Source organism: Marmota marmota, unplaced genomic scaffold (genome assembly GCF_001458135.2).
Source record: "Marmota marmota marmota unplaced genomic scaffold, marMar, whole genome shotgun sequence".
In the NCBI taxonomy this organism is placed as follows: domain Eukaryota; kingdom Metazoa; phylum Chordata; class Mammalia; order Rodentia; family Sciuridae; genus Marmota; species Marmota marmota.
The window spans coordinates 11,785,198-11,803,782 of NW_026000142.1; the positions used below are offsets into that span (position 1 = coordinate 11,785,198).

The 18,585-nt window shown below is 39.0% G+C and overlaps 1 protein-coding gene across 2 annotated transcripts in view; it reads left to right on the top strand.

Moving 5' to 3' along the window:
* Met (MET proto-oncogene, receptor tyrosine kinase) overlaps nt 1-16,153 on the top strand; it is a 110,814-nt gene extending 94,661 nt beyond the window's left edge. The window contains exons 17-21 of one of the 2 annotated variants that reach the window (XM_015488271.2): nt 652-833; nt 3,741-3,850; nt 5,104-5,269; nt 13,735-13,871; nt 13,981-16,153. In XM_015488271.2, the coding sequence (XP_015343757.1) occupies nt 652-833; nt 3,741-3,850; nt 5,104-5,269; nt 13,735-13,871; nt 13,981-14,188 (803 nt within the window). In that variant the 3' untranslated portion in view covers nt 14,189-16,153. Of the gene's footprint in view, nt 1-651; nt 834-3,740; nt 3,851-5,103; nt 5,270-13,734; nt 13,872-13,980 lie in introns of those variants that run through there. The other variant, XR_007341532.1, reaches the window with a different exon arrangement.
* Nucleotides 16,154-18,585: the final 2,432 nt, after the last annotated feature.

An 18,585-nucleotide genomic window follows, 5' to 3' on the forward strand; every position in this document is an offset into this window, starting at 1 on the left:
CCCCCCCCGTCCCCCACCAAAAGCCATTGATAACACAGAAAGATTACTCTAACTAACCTTCTTCTGCCATTCTGTCTTGGAGTTAACCATAAAGAAATTCTCTAGCCTGCCCTGTCGGCAAGTAGTTCATAAGGCCCTCATTCTAGAAGGGATACCCCAGAAAGAGGCCACAAAGAATCCCAGAAGACAAGCCTTGCTTGGTTTCCCTCTCAGCCTGTTACCATTAGGTCATACACTTTTTGTCCAGTCACATTTCCACCCATCCGTCCACTCTTCATCAGTCCAAGCATTAAAATAAAATTTAAAAAAATTAAAAAGGACAGCTTTCCCTGGGTACTTAGGGCTTGTTTTTTTAAAGGTTCCCATGCCTTACAAAACTTCGATTAAATAAATCTGTTTTGCTTTGCTGTTGTAATCTGTCTTTATTTATAGGAGTCTCAGCTGTGACCCTTATGATGAGTGAGGAAAACAATCACAGCTCTCCACCACTGTGACACCATTCACTCAGATATATTGTACAAAAACAGTGGGGTTAGGCCTCAGGACAAGGCATCACCTTGGGGTTTTACATCTTCTTGCTCTTCCTATCTAACTTGACAAAGTATGCATTGTTCAAAAATGAAGTCAAGTCTCCATCTCTGGATTTCTCAGGAATCACTGACATAGAAGAAGTTTCCCAGTTTCTGACTGAGGGAATTATCATGAAAGACTTTAGTCATCCCAATGTTCTCTCACTCTTGGGAATCTGCCTTCGGAGTGAAGGGTCTCCCCTGGTGGTCCTACCATACATGAAGCATGGAGATCTGCGAAATTTCATTCGAAATGAGACTCATGTGAGTATATTACCAAGTTTGCTAACTGTTGAACTACCTGGAAATCAGTCATCCCTTTATACATGGCTGCTTTCACTCTTAAAAAGCTATCAGCCAGGGGCTGGGGATGTGGCTCAAGTGGTAATGCGCTCGCCTGGCATGCATGCGGCCCAGGTTCCATCCTCAGCACCACATACAAACAAAGATGTTGTGTCTGCCAAAAACTAAAAAATAAATATTAAAAAAAAAATTCTAAAAAAAAAAAAAGCTATCAGCCAAAGAGGCACATATAAAATGTTGGGAACATTCAAACGTACCTCAGAATTCTGGCCTGGTGGGAAGACGGTGCGACTTGGAATGGTATCCTTGGACAATCATTCTTACTTTCCCCGCAAGCAATCTTGCTGTATCATTCCCTGATGATACATTGAAGTCATCTTTGAATGCCTACTCTTTGCCAGAGCATAGCACAGGAGAAGAGGCAAAAGAAGCCACAGCCCATGTGGCATTTTAACTCTGGGAGACAATGAAGAATTAATAACCAATGAGTCTTCCCTGTTCCTCAGTCTTGCCACCCTTTCTGCCACCTCAGGGCCTTTGTACTCACTGATCCCTCTGCCTAGAACACTCTTCCCCCAGATATCCATGCATTTCACACCCTAATCTCCTTCAGCTCTTTGCCCCAATGTCATCTTCAAAACGAGGCTTCCCTGACCTGTTTTAAATGGCAGCTGCCTGCCCCATCCTCATGCCCTCCGTCATTCCCCTTTCCTGGTTTTATTCTCCATCACACTTAGCTGATAACTATGAGCTCAGGCTGTCCAGTACTGTGGTCACAACCACATGTGTGAATGTGGCCAGTTCAAATCAAAAGGTACAGTAAGCATAGAGTACACCCCAGAGTCTGAATAGTTAACATAATCTATAGATTGCATGTTGAAATAATATTTTTGATATGTTGGGTTGACAGATATATTCTAAAAATTAACTTCACCTGTTTTCTTTTACTTTTTGAATTGTGTATGTGGCTTATGTTGCATTTTTTGTTGAATTGTGCTGTACTGGACAATAAACAATAGCTCTGGTGTATATGTATATACACCACACACACACACACACACACACACACACACAGGCTGTTAGATGCAAGCTCAGGAGGGTAGGTATTTTTATGTATTTTGGTTACTCCTAAGGCTTCAGTGATTAAAATTAGCATTCAACTCATAGGCTATCAGTAAATATTGTGAATAAGTGTTCTTACAGTTAACAAGAGGATTATAGGCTCTTGCAAGTGGGAGTTTTCTTAATGAAATTTATGCCAGGGGGTGAGCAAGCATTGACCAGGCCAGTCAGTGCCGGGGAGGGCTAGTGAGGAGTCTCCAGAATTGAATTCACCTATGGCCTCAGCTCCTCTTTGGCTCCTGTAGCCCAGGTCTTGTGGGACTCAACAGAGTAGCTTTACTCTCACTCAAAAACAACTTTATAAACACAGGGTCAAGTTCTCAGAGAAAGTAAGCTCTAGGACAGTTAAGAAATATTTTGTGTTCAGCCAAAAGACTAAAACAACTCCCTGGCAGGGAATTTTTACAGATAAAAAGAATTTACTTTGAAAAGTGCAAAGCTGCCCTGACAGATCCCACTTTAAGTCTTGTCTTTACCCAGATGAGTCAATCTTCTTGGATGTGCTACCTTCTCTGGAGTGTTGTTCCCCCAGGGTTAAAGTATGACAGACATGTCTTATTATCCAGTACAGAATAGTACCCATCCAGACTTTTATACCCCAAGGAGTTGATTGACACTGATGATGGCCCCTAACACGATGTGTCTTCTAAAGAGAAGCCTGAAACACAAGTCACTGGCCTCTTCACAGTCTCTGTACATCAGAGGACGCAGCAGCCCATCTCACTAGGTCCCCACTGAGTGCCTTTTATGCTTACAAACTCCACAGAGGCTACTGAAAAAGAAGCCCTCTTCCTCAAGCCCAGTCCCTCCAAGGGCTGTCAGTCACAATGACATCTGTGTGATTTCAGATTCAATTCTTCCTATTAATAAGGCATTGCTCTGTCCATCTAATGTTGTGGATGGAGTTTGTGGAGAATGGGATATCCTATTCTCTGAGCTGGTCCAGAAGCCTAAGAGTTGTGTGCTAATGATACATCAGTCCCAGTAGGAGGGCTTATGATTGTAGCCAAAGAGACTTAGGTTAGATCCTAACTCCACCAATTACTCTCCCAAGTACTTCAGGTTGATCTGTTTCTCTTTGAGCCTCCTGAATTTACTATGTATTTCTGGTGCTTTGAATTTGAGCCTTGCTAACACTGAGGCTATCCCTCCCAGAGTTAGAATTCCTGGAAATAATAAACAACTTGTCTTCAGAAAACACCTTTCATATTGCAGACCAACCAATCCATAGACCACACCCCAGCCACCTTCTTCAAAGTAGCCAATCTGAAATCTGGTAGTTTGCCTCACCTTTCCTCCCCAAGGAAATTACAATAAAGGCTCTTGCCCCTCACTCCCTCTGCCTCCTGACTGTCCCCAGTGCTTCCCTGGTAGCCCTGCATGGCATCAGATGCTCCCTTCTCTTGGGAACTGTAAGTAACAAACCATCTTTTCAATGAAAATTGCCTTCAGAGCTGTTGGCCTCATCATAACTGAAGATTTTAAAACCTGCATTTGAAAACATCACCATTTCCCCATCTGGAAAACACCTGCCTTCAGAAGAGTAAGAGAATTAGCCATAATTCATAAAAACATCTAGCTTGATGCTTTACATACTATAGGTCCTTAAGAAATAGTTGTTGCTGTCAACAGGGAATAAGTTATTATTTGAGACAAGATAATTCTTATAAACATGTTAGGATTTGGAGATCAGAGGTAGAACAGTGGGTGTTTAGTTTATGCTTTTCCAACTCTCTTTGATTGCAGAACCCAACTGTAAAAGATCTTATAGGCTTTGGTCTTCAAGTAGCCAAAGGCATGAAATATCTTGCAAGCAAAAAGTTTGTCCACAGAGACTTGGCTGCAAGAAACTGTATGTAAGTATGAGAATCTCTGTACCCACAGTCCAAATTAAGTGATGAGAGTTTGTTTCCCACTGTTCAAAGCTAATGAAGATGTTTTTCTCTTCTTATGCAAAAAAATCCTTTATTTCCTTGGCTGTTTTAAATGGATGTGTAAGCCTTTGGGAGGTGGGGGTGGGGGCTTTCAGGCTTTATCAAGCAGAGGATTTAAAAGGTTGCCCCACAGGGGGTCTCCAGCAGCTGTTGTGTACTTTCACTTTTCTGGGTCCTTCCCACAAGCAGCCCCCAGTGTTGTGGTTTCACACTGAATTAGTCCTTAGGAGGGAGAATTTGATCTTCAGCATCTTACAGTGGAAAGGAGAGGGCTGGTAACACAAATACCAATACAGTGTAACTTCCCAAGTGTAGGTCTGAAGTCAGCCTGCAGACGCCCTACCAAAAATGGTATTTGGGAATGAATATACAAAGAACTTTTATTTGTGTCTGGCTGCCTGGCTGTATAACACAACAGTCAACAGTTTGCAATTGATTCTGTGCCTTCCCCTTGCCGAGCACTGATTCAGGACCTATGGTATGTGTGAATGAAGGAGCTGTGCTATTAATTTTCTACCTTGGTTTTGGTCAACGTAACATCATAAAATCCAACTTAAACCAGTTAGCATAATGTGTGTGTGTGTGTGTGTGCGCGCTTTAATTTTAGTATGTTAGATGCTTTATTTGGATCTAACATTCTAAGATTGATGCTTTATTTGGATCTAACATACATTCTCTATTATCTCAGTGGTGAAATATTTGAGTTTTATATACTGACCTGACACATGTGAGAATGAAGAAGTAAAATAACAATCCCATGTCATGTCTCTCACATGGAACTGAGTATTTCTGATAAACTGACAAGCGAAGATGGGGAATTGTGTTGGGTAGTTGACGTATTCTATTTATCAGCTAAGGAGAGCTGGGAGGGAGACAGCTTTACTTTTTCTCCAGATCTCCATTAAAGCAAAAAGGAATTTCCAATGCTGTATCATTCATGATCCCTCTCCTCAGCCTGCTGAATTTGTCACATAAATGTCAAACATTTTTATTCAAGAATTCCACTGTAATTTAGTGTTTGTCAATAGGCCAAAAGGAAGCCCTGCTTTGTAAATTATGGATTTCAAATACTGAAGCCACTTGTTCTGATCTATAGATATTTGACATCTTTGTCAATTATTTTATTTCAGCTACCAGTAGTTTTTTGTTTTTTGTTTATTTTTTTCTTTCTGTAGGCTGGATGAAAAATTCACTGTCAAGGTTGCTGATTTCGGTCTTGCCAGGGATATGTATGACAAAGAATACTACAGCGTACACAACAAAACAGGTGCAAAACTGCCAGTGAAGTGGATGGCTTTAGAAAGTCTACAAACTCAGAAGTTCACCACCAAATCAGATGTGGTAATGTACTGATCATCCCTGACTTTTTTTCCTCTTTTACTTTCATACCCCACTTCTTTGTAGTTTTATGGCAATTTTTTAATTTTTTTTAAAAAACATAATTTTTATTAATTGTTTTACATATAAAGATAAATGAATTAATAAAAATTAATTAAAAAATTAAAGTTAACACCCATAGTATATTTTCATAAATTCACTTGCTTATCCAACATTTGTTGAATGGAGTATCAAGCTGGCTCCTTGGGAAGTGCCAAGTTGGATTAGGCATAAGCTTTGTCCTGCAGGAGCTTTGATCGACAGGGAAGAAAAGACATGGCCATCAATGACTGTAGCACAAAGTGGTCTGGGATTGCACTACCTTTCATAGTCCAAGGGCAGCAAGAATTCCACTTGGAGATATCTGGAAGCTATAACTGAGGCAGATCCAGCAGGGAGGGCATGATCCTCATGCCTGATTAGAAAAGAGTCCTCCTTTATCAGTAAAAGCCATGATCCTCTCAGACAACACACTTCAAAAGGCATGCAACTGAGCAGCTGAGGATGGGCAAGATGTTCACCTGGGGGGCCAGCTCTCCTACATTCCTCGTACACCCCTGTGGAGGAGGCAGCACCTGAAATGGGCCCTAAGGGATAGCAGGCTTGGAACTGGACAGCTGGGTGGATGGAAATATCAATCCAGGTAAAGCAAAGGGGCAGGAAAGTATAAGAATGTTTAAGTTCTGAGAACAGAGGATTTAGTGGGTGATTTGGCAAGAATGGAAGGCGTAGAGGGAAGCTACAGTTTTAAAAAAATAGATTCATGATAGATCATAAAGGTCTTTACCAAACTGGAGTCTGAAATTTATTTTCTGGTCACATGGAAACAAACAAAAGTGATCAGGTTAGATTACAAAATCCATCTTCATTCTGTAAAATGACCAGAGAGGGATGGGGGCAGGACGATCAAGTGAGATGTAGATCTTGGAATAATAGAGAAACTGTGAGAACGGAAGGGAAGACGTGGAAGGAAAAAGATCTCTGAGGTAGAATTAACAGTATTTAGTAAGAACTGATAAAATTCAAAGATGAGCAAAGCTATAGGCCGGTGTATTAAGAAATATAAAGCACAAGAGCAAAAGCTAGATTTGGAGAAAAAAATAACAAGTTGAGCCTTGACCACATTCAGTTGGACTTGGGATTACTCCACCTAGGCAGACACATCCATTAGGCACTTGGAAACAAGGATCTGAGGCTTGTAAAAAAGATTATATTATATTAATCAGCTCTCAGGCTGGCATAATTTTAAAAAAATAGATTGACTGACTTCAACAGTAGAAATTTATTTCTAACAATTCTGGAGGCCAGGAGTCCAAGACCAGGTTGTCCTCTTCCTGCTTTATAGATGACCACATTTTCACTATGTCCTCACATGGTTGAAAGAGAATGAGGGCAAACCCTCCAGTGTTTATTCTAATAAGGGCACTTATCCTACCATAAGGACCCCATCCTTATGACCTTATCTAAACCTAATTACTTTCAAACATCATCACATGCCAGAGGTCAAGCCTAGGAACATGCCCTTGAGAGTCCAAAAGTAATTATTCAAAGAACCTACATGTATGAAGTGAGGAAGAAAATAGAAAGGCGGAAGACCCTGGAGAAGAGACTACCATGAAAGTCAGAGAAAGAAAAAGTTTCAAGAAGAATCTGGGATGGTTAGTACATCCATTGCAGCTTACTGTGCCAGATGGGTCTTGGAAACTGAGCCACTTGAGTACTTAGAAGGTCCAGAATTTGCTGAGGAGCCTGGGAGTTGAAAGGAATGGAGAGTGTATACTTACTCTGTTGCATGTAACAGGTCAAGATAATTGTGATATCTGGAGGGAGAGAAAAATTTAACATTTCTGCCTGTAAGGGTAACAACTGAGAGAGAGAAAAAAGTGCAAACTCAGGATATCTGCTGACAACTTGGGCTGAAAATAATGTTCATTGAGGCTATGTACAAACAAACAAGAAAGAGTTAGCAGCTATTGAGAGATGACGGGGGACAGGGATCTGAATGTAATATTGGGAATCCAGTCATTTTACTCTCATCCCTGAATCAGCAAGAGGGAGAGGTGTGGCCTCTGTTGGTAGGTCAAAGAAACTGTGTTATCAAGTGAATACCAAGTTTCAGTTCCTGTAAAGAGGTGGAGGAAATACCAGAAAGAAAACTGAGGTGACTGGCTTTCTTTTTTCTCCAATAAATAAATGTGTCATTGGTCATGGTGGAAAAAATGGGACTGCTGGATGTGTAAGATTGAGAAAAGAAATGATAAACCATGTTGGAGCTTAATGCCTGGGGTTTTGACCCTGAAAGATTCTGAAAGAGATGATAGAAATGAGTCCTAGAGAGGGTGGCTGGGGACTTGTAATGGTAGCAAGTGAAGGCATAAGGTAGAAAGAAGTAATCCATCCTCAAAGAACAGACTGTTCATTCAGACTTGACTCCCAGTCTACCATTAAGAACTGAAGCCAACTCTTAAAACTCAATAAGAGATAAAATCCAGTTTTTTTAAAATAGGCACCAGATTTGAATAGACATTTTGCCAAAAGTTGTATAAATAGCTAGCTAACCCATATGAAAATGTATGCCATATGAAGACTTTTTTTTAGGCAAATGATCACAGTAGTTGTATTCATAAAAGTCAAAAAACAAGGGCAATCTTGAAGTTTATCATCTGGTGAATGGACAAACAAAAGGTAGTATGTCCATAGAATGGAGTGATGCCATTGAGCAATGTAACAGAACTGCTGATACATGCTATAACATGGATGAGGTAAACCTCACAAACATCATGTTAAGTAAAAGAAGGTAGACTCAAAAGATTAGATTTTGAATGACCCCATTTATACACAATTTCTGGAAAGAGGCAAAACTATAGAGAAAGAAAACAGATCAGTGTTTGCCTGGGCTGGGTATGGGCATGAGGATTGCCTACAAATGGACATGAATGAGGGAACTTTCTGGAATGTTGAAAATGATCTAAAACTAGATTACAATGATAGGTATAAACTATGTAAATTTAGTGGTCATCATTGACTATATACTTATAATTTGTATATCTTACAACCTATAAATCATACATCAGCAAAGCTGATTAAAAAGAGAGAGTCTAATTAAATTTTGCACGTTCAAGGCAGAAGTTAGAATTCTAAGCTTTTTTTTTTTTTTAAAGAGAGAGAGAGAAAGAATCTTTTTTTTTTTTTTTCTTTCATGTGGTGCTGAGAATCAAACCCGGGTCCCACCCATGCTAGGGGAGCGCTCTACCACTGAGCCACAATCCCATCCCCTGAGCTTTTTGACAACAACACACAAACACCACTACCACTGCCTCCTCAACAAACACACAGCATGGAGACCAATGCTCCTCACATAGCAAGAGGCAATTTTTTTAAATTGCCTTATTTTTAAAAATTGGGCTATTTTGTCTTTTTATTAAGTTGTAAGAGTTGGCTCCAGTTTGTAAGAGCAGACAGGGAGTCAAGCCTGAGGTGCTTGACTGGAAATTTCTCTTCTGTAGATAAGACAGTGTTCTCTCCCTCTCCTTGAAAGACACGATACTGTATGACATAAAGGTGAAACCTGAGTAATCCACACACATTGCTGCTTTGGCAAGTGGTTACTGATTGCCTGGATAAATTTGCACAAAGACAGCACAGTCTTTTGAACCAACATTCATGGAACATTTCCAAAAGCATGTGTGCATGTTGAGACCTATAAGCAAAAACTTGCCTGCTTGTAGACAGATTCTCTTTCTAGCAAATGCCCAGATGGAGTTTGGCTAACTCAATAGTCTTGAGTCCATCCAAACAAATTAGTGTGTTACTACTCTTGAAATTACTCACACCCAGCATTGTGCAATGTTTCACACTCAGCAGAAGTTCTTTCATTAAAGTCTGTATTGACTTCTCCTTTTGTTCAGTCCAGCTGCCTCTTCTCAGCTCTCATCTTGACTCATCTTTCTGAAACATTTAATGTTGTTGACCATCCCTTCCTTCTTGAAATTATCCTTTTCTTTGGTTTCTGGATACTGCACCATCTGGTTTTCCTCCTGCTACTTGGTTATGTTTTTTTCTTTAGCGTTGACTGCTTCTTTTCTTTCTCTTATGCACTAGATGTAGCTAACCCCCAAGATTTTTGTCTTCAGGGATGGAACTCCCTCAACAATTGCCACCATTTCCATCAACAATCTCCTTTGACCCTCTCCATCTGGAGGCTCTTATCAGCTGGTATCATTTGATCACAAATTTGTCTTGTTCAAAATCAAATGCTTTCCCACCAAACTGGCAACTCCTCCCTTCCTGTCTTCTGTCCGTGTCAATCCTCATTGTGCAACCTATCTATTGCTCACCATTTGTAGTGTAGAGTTCATCAAGTTTGGGCCAGTGCATCACCATCAGGATGTAGAGTTTCCATCATCCAAAAAATTTCCTTGTGCCCTTTTGTAGTCAACCTCTACCTTATCCCAAGGACCTGAAAATCATTGATTTATTTTCTATATCTATAGTTGGTATTTTTCTCTCTAGAATGTTATATAACTGAAATCATACCATCAGTAGTCTTGTGAGTCTGTTGCCTTTCATTTTATATAATGCATTTGAGAGAGATCCATGTTGCTAAATAAGTAGTATCAATATATCAAGTTCAACCTTCTTATTGAGATAAAAATGCATAAAATTTACCATCTGAATCCACTTGTAAGTGTATAGTGCAGTAATACTAATTATACTCACCTTGTCACGCAAAAGATCTATAGAACTTATTCTTCTCACAAAACTGAAACCCAGGATCCATTGAACAAAGACTCTCCTTTCTCCATTTCCCTTCAGTCTCTGACAATCACCATTCTATAATTTCTGTCTCTACAAGTTCGACTACCTTAGATATGTCATAAAAATGGAATTATTCAGTGTTTGTCTGTTTGTGACTGTCTTGTTTCCCTTAGCATAATGTACTCAAAACTTCTCCATACTGTAGCATATAATTAGATCTCCTTTTTTATAAGGCTGAATAATATTCCATTGTATAGATAAAGAACATTTTCTTTATCATTCATCTGTTGGTGGACCTTTAGGTCTCTTCCACTCCTTGGTTAATGTGAATAGTGCTGTAGTGACCATGGTTGTGCAAATTTCCCTTTGAGAGCCTGTTTTCAGTTGTTTTGGATATATACCCTGAAGTGGGATTTCGGGTCATATAGTGGCTCTATGTTCAATTGAATTACTTTGGTACTGTTTCTATAAGGGAGTAGTTCATTTCTTTTTTATTTTTAAGTAGAATTCCATTGTCCAGATGCACCATATTTAGATTTATCCATTTGCTAGTTGAAGGACATTTGAGTTCTATTTTTAGGCAATTACTTCTATGTAATTATAATTGTTGAGACATTTGCTTAAAAGTTTTTGTGTGGACGGGTTTTTTTTTTTTTATAAGAAATAAAAAATAAATCCTTAAGAGTAAGACCACTGGGTTGGAAGGTAAATTTATGCCCCATGTTATGAGAAACTCCTCAATGTGGTCCTGTCCTCCAGTCGTTCATCATTCTTGCCAGCACTTCACATTGCCAGTTTTTTTTTTTTTTTTTTTTTTTTTTTTTTTGGATTTTAACCATTCTAATAGGTTGTGGTGATGCCTCATTTTCTTTTTAATCTGTATTTTCCTGATACTAATGACACTGAACATCTTTTTTTGTTCTTACTTGACGTACTTATAGCATCTTTGTAAAGTGTCTACTCCAATCTTTTGTCTTTTTTTAAGTTTTAGAATTTAATTTCATTTTTTTCTTACATTAATTGAGTTAAGGGCCTTTTATATATTCTGAATGCAGTTTTATGTTATCCCACGTATGTTTTTGCAAATATATTTTTCTAGTTCAGTACAGTACTTCTCCTGGAAGCTGCCTCTCTCTAACTTCTCCTCTCCCATGAGTCCTCCAACTCCCCTTTGGTACCCAGTTATTACCCAAGTCCTATAGTTCCTCAGGATTTTATCCAACTCTGCTCCCTTTCTAAATTAATTTGTCCCAGACAAACCTGCAGGTAGCCTAGGCTCTCCAGTGAGAAGCCCAGATCACAAAACTGGACAGCTTCTCAGTGGATGGAAACTTTGGTTTCCTCATCCTTAAAACATCCACAAGATCAGTTACATTACAGAACTATAACCAATTACAACCCATTATGAGGATTAAATAAAATAATGTTTTGTAAAGGGCATGATGCATGCCTCACCATATGATGGATACCCTCTTCACCACCCTAATTTGGAAGTAAAGCCCCTCTGGCTTTCTGTGTCAGCATATTGTGCATTCTCACCTGTTCTTCTTCAGAAGCCTCCTAAATGGTCTCTGTGTTGTGGACCGATTTCTCCTGTTTGTCTTAAACTTGGTATTTACAGAGGTCTCCAGGAACACAACTAGCTACATCCCACCAATTTCAGTGTAGCCCACTTTCAACATTTAAAAACCTCCACTGCACAGTACCATTTCAACCTCATCTATCCCGAGTCCCCTCATCTACTCCACACATCTAGCAGGGTGAGCGCTGGTATTTGGGGTTCAATAAGAACACATGTATTCTTGCCTCTGGGCCCACCCCTTCCACCTGGACACTTTCTGCCCTCATGTTACACAAACCTATGAAACAAATTCTCCCTGTTTCTAGGACCCACTTTCCTGTCACTCTTTCTGAAGGCTTTCTCAGTACCCACTATTATCTCTTTGGCTTCTCACAGTGCTTTAACCTGTTTTATATTATTGCTGTATGTTACAAGCATTATCTTATTGTTCTGTGAACAGATATCTGCACAGTGCTCAACCCTTTTAATCAGCCCTGGGACTTACCCCATAACTTGGACGATAACCTACTGGTACATGATCAAAGGTCAATAGATACTTGTTCAATTGATTCAAATTTTAATACAAATTCTGGGACTTGAAGGTTAACACAATAAAATTCTCAGAATGACTCATAAGGATTTTCAGGCTAAGAAAATTTCAATTTTGAAAGGCTAAGTTAGCAGAGTTACCTGGCTCCCACCTCAGCAGGGGTTTAAGATCTCTATGTGGATCAAGGCATTCATTACCTTAAAAGGTTCTTACACCTGGGCAAAGGGAAAGCTATTCATGGAGATTTGTATCAGCAAGTACAATATCTACCTCATTTCTTTCAGTCATAGAATTCAAAAACATGCATTATTCTTTTTCTTGCCGAGAACTGTAAGCTCTATTCGCTTCTCAGTTTTACATTTTCCTACTCCCCCTGTCTTTTACCTCCAAGTGTCTTTTAACCAGGGCCTTCTGTCCTCCCCCATATGAGTCTTGATCTGGAAGCGTTGCCTAGTGAGAGCTGACATCCTGGATCTTCTGCACAGGGTGACCTGCACTTGCTGACTTACTCTTATGTCATGCTCACCTTGGCACATGTCCAGGGAGAGATAATGTGCATGACCTGGTCTGTTCCGACTAGAGTGCTTTAAATCAAGAAATTGCATATTTAGTGAAGTTCAGGAGACCCAGCAAGACCCAAAGGTCAAGAATTCTCAAATGTTTATCCCAGTGTAAATTCAGATATATTGGGGGATTTGAGCAAATCATTTAACCTCTCCGTGTCTGTGATCTTCCTATGAAGTACTGATACAGCTCTTTTATAGTCATCTAGTACTTTAACATTTTGAAATTACATTTTTTGAAATTAGTTTTCAACAGTTGCCCAATGGTTTTATTATGTATGATTCTTAATGTTGACTTTTACTAATACTGATTTAGATCTTTTCTTTTAACATTAACCTTTAAATATTTTTACTTTTCTTAAGACTATGGACATTCATTTTTAAATCCTACAAATTTAACTTTTCCAAGGCTTCCTTTATCTTCCTTTTTATGAATAATCTGAAATTGTAGCAAAGTTATTGAAAGAGAGAAGGATAGAAATGTGCTGGTGCTTTGACTCCACAACAGAGAACTTGAAAATGTACTCTGCCAACTACAGATGAAATCTTCATTGTCATGTGGACATTTTGGTTTTTGTTTGGTTGGTTTTTATTATCATTATTTTTGTTTGATTTTGTTGTTGTTGTTATTTTTGGTTTTGATTTAAATTTTGAGACAGGGTCTCTCTAAGTTACTTAGGGCCTTGCCAAGTTGCTGAGTCTGGCCTTCAATTTGCAATCCTCCCACCTCTGCCTGCTGAAATTACAGGCATGCACCACCACACCCAGCTCAGATGTCCTTTTAAAAAACTACATTTACTTGTAACTAAACCTTATCATTTAAACATATCATGAAATGTACAGCTTAATAATTGCCTTTAAAGGAAACCGTTGTTCCACCGTAGCCATGGTATTGACAATGTTAAGCCAAGCTTAGTTACCAAGACCTACTGATTCCCCTTCCTGTATGTGTTGTCACACTCTCTGACCTGAATTCTCCTTTTTCTTGTTTTGCTAGTGGTCCTTTGGTGTGCTCCTCTGGGAGCTGATGACAAGGGGAGCCCCACCTTATCCTGATGTGAACACTTTTGATATCACGGTTTACCTGTTGCAAGGTAGAAGGCTCTTACAACCTGAGTACTGCCCAGATCCCTTGTAAGTAGGAATCCCTACAGGATCTTCTGTGGCTAGCTCTTATATGCATTACTTTTGCAGAACTACTTGACTTCAAGGGGTCTCTCAACAGTATTTCTTTCTGAAACAGGTATGAAGTGATGCTTAAATGTTGGCACCCCAAAGCGGAAATGCGCCCATCCTTCTCTGAGCTGGTCTCCAGGATATCTGCCATCTTCTCCACTTTCATTGGAGAGCACTATGTCCATGTGAACGCTACTTATGTGAATGTGAAGTGTGTCGCCCCGTATCCTTCTCTGTTGTCACAAGATAACGCTGATGGCGTGGTGGACACGTGAAGGATGGGAACACCACACCCACTTCTGAGCGACATCATCGTACTTGCCCTAACAGCAGTCCACACTTTCTCCAACAGTTTTCACTGCCTGGCCTCAGAAAGGCAATTTGGTATTTTTTACTTTTTGCCAAAATTGCACCAGTATAAGACTTTGTTTTGTTATTGAAACTGCTGGATTCTAAGGAATTTCTTATCTGACAAAGTATCAAAAAGAGAAGCTTGGTCTCACAGGCCAGTGACCAATGGCCACCCTGCCACTATGACAACACTCCTATTGCATTGTAGTCCAAAACCTGAATTCTGGGTTGAAATTTCTAAAAACTCAGAATCCCACTTGATTTCATATGAGAAACTGATGTAACAAATTTTGAAGGCTGCTTAATCACAGAAAAGAAAAGATAATATTGTCTGCGACAGATATGGCAGGACCAGGCCACACATTTAGAATTCTAGTGTTTAAAAGAAATATTGTGTGTTGTTGGTCATGAACACTTTTTATTACTGATGTTGTCATTCACCAGTTAGGTAGACATTCCCTTTCAAATTTTTTGTATGCATATTCCTTTGGTTGGAGGAATGTCCATAGACAATGCAAAGTTTCAAAGTAGCATGACACAGGTATGTTTGTAAATTAACAGGGGTATTTACATGTTGTACATAGACAACATTAGGGAGGTTTTAATAAAATAGCTTAATCACAATGAAATATTTAGTTGTCATTAAAAAATCAACTGAGGGGCTAGGGTTGTGGCTCAGTGGTAGAGCACTTGCCTAGCACATATGAGACCTTGGGTCCGATTCTCAGCACCGCGTATAAATAACTAAAATAAAAGTCTATTGACAACTAAAAAAATATATTAAAAGAAAAAAAATTTAAATAAACTGAGAATGATACTGTTCTGATCAAATGAATGTGGACATTTGGACATTTTGTCTTATTTTTTTAATGCCAACTTGGAAAATAAACAAGTAATTTGTGATGGTAAATATTTTTAAAGGTAACCTAGCATGTTTTTAAAGTAGAATACGACTGACTGAAAGGTTCATTGGTTTCAACCACTGCTCCTGTGTAGAAAAGAAAATCCTGGCTGTTTCGCCTGGATGAATTCTGGTCAGGAATTTTGCGATGTTTCATTCAGTTGAATTTTGTGCTTACTACTGTATAGTGCATGTGCCGTAGATTACTCTAACTGGTTTTGTTGATGTAAACACTGAAAGTATTATATTTTTATAGAAATGTTTATTTTTAATGATATAAGAAAAAAATTGTCGGGCCACAAAAATACTGCACTGTGAACATTTCAGAAAAGGTATGTCAGACTTGGATTAATAACAGCATGATTTTAAATGGCTGTAAATAGTGATAAGGAAATGTACCAATTGCCAATACACCCCACCCTCATTATATCACCAGAACTCAAAGCCATGGGTTAACAGAGCAGACTGCAACAAGGGTGTGTTATGCTGAAACCCAGTAATTGAGTTCGGCTGTCCTTGCAGAGAAATGATTGCAACCAAATGATCTTCGACACAAGGAACTGTGCTGCAGAGATATATCAGTTCTACTACTTCCTATATGTGAAGAGTAATATTAATTCACAGAGTACTGTAAATGGTGAATGACAGAAAAAAAAAATCTGCTCTGCAGAAAGAAAGAGCTGTCTCTACAAGGTTAAGAGAATAAGCGCATCGAGAACAGAGAACTTGTGAAAACCACCCATCAACAGGAATGCACACCTGTACATACATGCTTGAGAAAGCTGCAATGTGAAAATCGTTATTTTCTATTTATGAACTTGTCCTTAGGTTAATGTGTCTGGACAGATTGTGGGAGTAAGTGACTGCTAAGAATTAGATACTTGTCCCTGCCTATAGCTGCAGTTGAACTGAATGGTACTTTGTATGTTAATAGTTGTTGTTCTGATCAATTATACAGTTAAAAATAAAGTGATGTAACATCTTGTTACTGAGAGTTTGTTATTGCTAGTCATGTTTGATTACCTACTCCATTTACATAATGACATAGGAAGCCTAAGATTGATTTCACTTGGCTATGTAGAGTCACGTTAATGCATGGGCAGTAGCTAAAAAATTTACATACCTGAATCTCTGGAAATCTCTGTCTTTCCAAGGGTGGTTTGCCTTGAGTTGCTAAAGTAGCTTCATATGTTTTAACAATCTTTCATCTACTAGAGCAACTGATTTCTATTTTAGCTAGGTATTCTTTTCCAGCAAGATGTATTCCTTGGACCAAAAGATGTGACAATGGAGTTGTAACCCTATGGTTGGCACAGAGGTAGATACCCAGGTAGGGACTGAAGAAAGATGTCTTCTTGCCCACTTGAAACTATTTTTATCATCTGCATGGGTGCTCACTCTTCTGAGCCTTCAATTACCAGAGAAAATATCTTCAAGTTTTCTCCACAAATATTTTTGAATGGTAAAGGAACTCAAAAGCAATGTCTATGTTATCTAAGAATTATGTAACACTTCTGGTAAATTGAATTTTTTAAAGACCCCTCATGGTTTGGATGTGAGGTGTCCCCCAAAAGCTCATATGTGAGACAAAACAAGAAGGTTCAGAGGATAAATGATTGGTTTGTGAGAGTCTTAACTCAATCAGTGATTAATCCACTGGTAGGGATTAATTGAGTGGTAACTGAGTGGTGGAGTGTGACTGGGGGGAAGTGGGAAGTGGGGGTGTGGCTTTGGATATATATTTTGTATCTGGAGAGTGGAGTTTACCTCTCTTCTCTCTGCTTCCTGATCATCATGTGAGCCCCTTCCCTCCACCATATGCTTACACCATGATGTTCAGCCTTACCTTGAGCCCTGAGGAATGGACCTGGCTCTCTATGGACTGAGACCTCTGAAACTGTAAGCCTCCAAATAAACTTTTCTTCCCTAAAATTGTTCTGGTTAGATCCTTTAGTCACAGTAATGAAAAAGCTGACTAGAACAGACCCAAGTTTAGACTGAGTGCTACAAAATACAGAAAGGGGCTGATCCTTTACTAGAAGCAAATCCAGTCCCAATACACAGCCACACTCCTTCTCAGTCAAGAGATTAATTTCCTTAGAAACCTCAATCACTTCTCTATACCCCATAAAGACAAGAGCCTGTTGTCTTTATATCCCTAGTATCCGGCATGTAGTAAATTCTCAAATAATTGCTGAACTGAAACGGTAGTTTTATATCCTCAATCTTAAACCACAATGGGGAAAGTTATTGTTTATGTAGCTCCCATGATATTTAGCAAACAGTGACATGAGGAAAAGGGGGGAAAGGGACCTTCTGGGGAAGGAGGGTTAAAAAGATATCCTTTTGCAAAGTTTTGCTTGGTTCTCTGAACTTTTAATTACCTTGTAATTAATTTTTCATTTCATGATATAGTCATCAATTATATATTTACTCTCTATAGGGGAGATCCCATCCTTAAAGAAATAAAGGAAAGATATATTAAACCTGTAAAAATACATCAAATGTTTGAATGCTGACATCTCACATTGTTAATCTACCCAACTTCATTCAGGAAATAAGAGCATTATATCAAAGAAGTTGATATTTTATTTAATTAAATATTTATCAAGCACCTCTGTATAACAGACACTGTGAGGTAATAGGAATATAAAATTGTCTTTCTCACTCCAAGGAATTTAACAGAAGAAAGAGACAAAATTATGTAATTAGTGAATATTAGAAGCTTGCATATCTCAGATCTGTAAAATGTGTATAAGAAACATAATATTTTATTTTTTTTTATTTTTTTTTTTTAATATTTATTTTTTAGTTTTCAGCGGACACATCTTTTGTTTGTATGTGGTGCTGAGGATCGAACCCGGGCCGCACGCATGCCAGGAGAGCGCGCTACCGCTTGAGCCACATCCCCAGCCCAGAAACATAATATTTTAAAGATACAAAAAGTACAAGCCCTTGGGCAAATTGAACAAGCCCTGACTCATCTTGAGCAACATTTTGAACCTCTCTAAACCTGTTTCTCATCAGTCAGAGAGGTTAATCCTGTTCGTTTTACGAAATGTTTAAGAACTGAGTGTGTGTAAAGGTACCTGGTATACCATAGTTGCTCAGTACTTGCCATACTATTATTATCTTTAGTCTAAGATAATAAAAACCTAAGTAAATGGAGACCGTGATTGGTCCGAAAGCACCCTTATAAAGGTTTAGGTCTCCACCTCAAGCTTGCCTTAGACAGTAGGGAGCTGTGATTCTACCTCATCCTCCAACACTGATTCATGAGACAGAGAGTGGCAGATTGGAAGAGTGACAAGACATTGGCACCCTTCCCTTGTGTGCAGGACACCTGCAGGATATCTCCATCTCTTCTTGCTCTGGGCTTCTCAGTGTTCCTTTAATCAGTTTTCCATTGATGGATGTCTT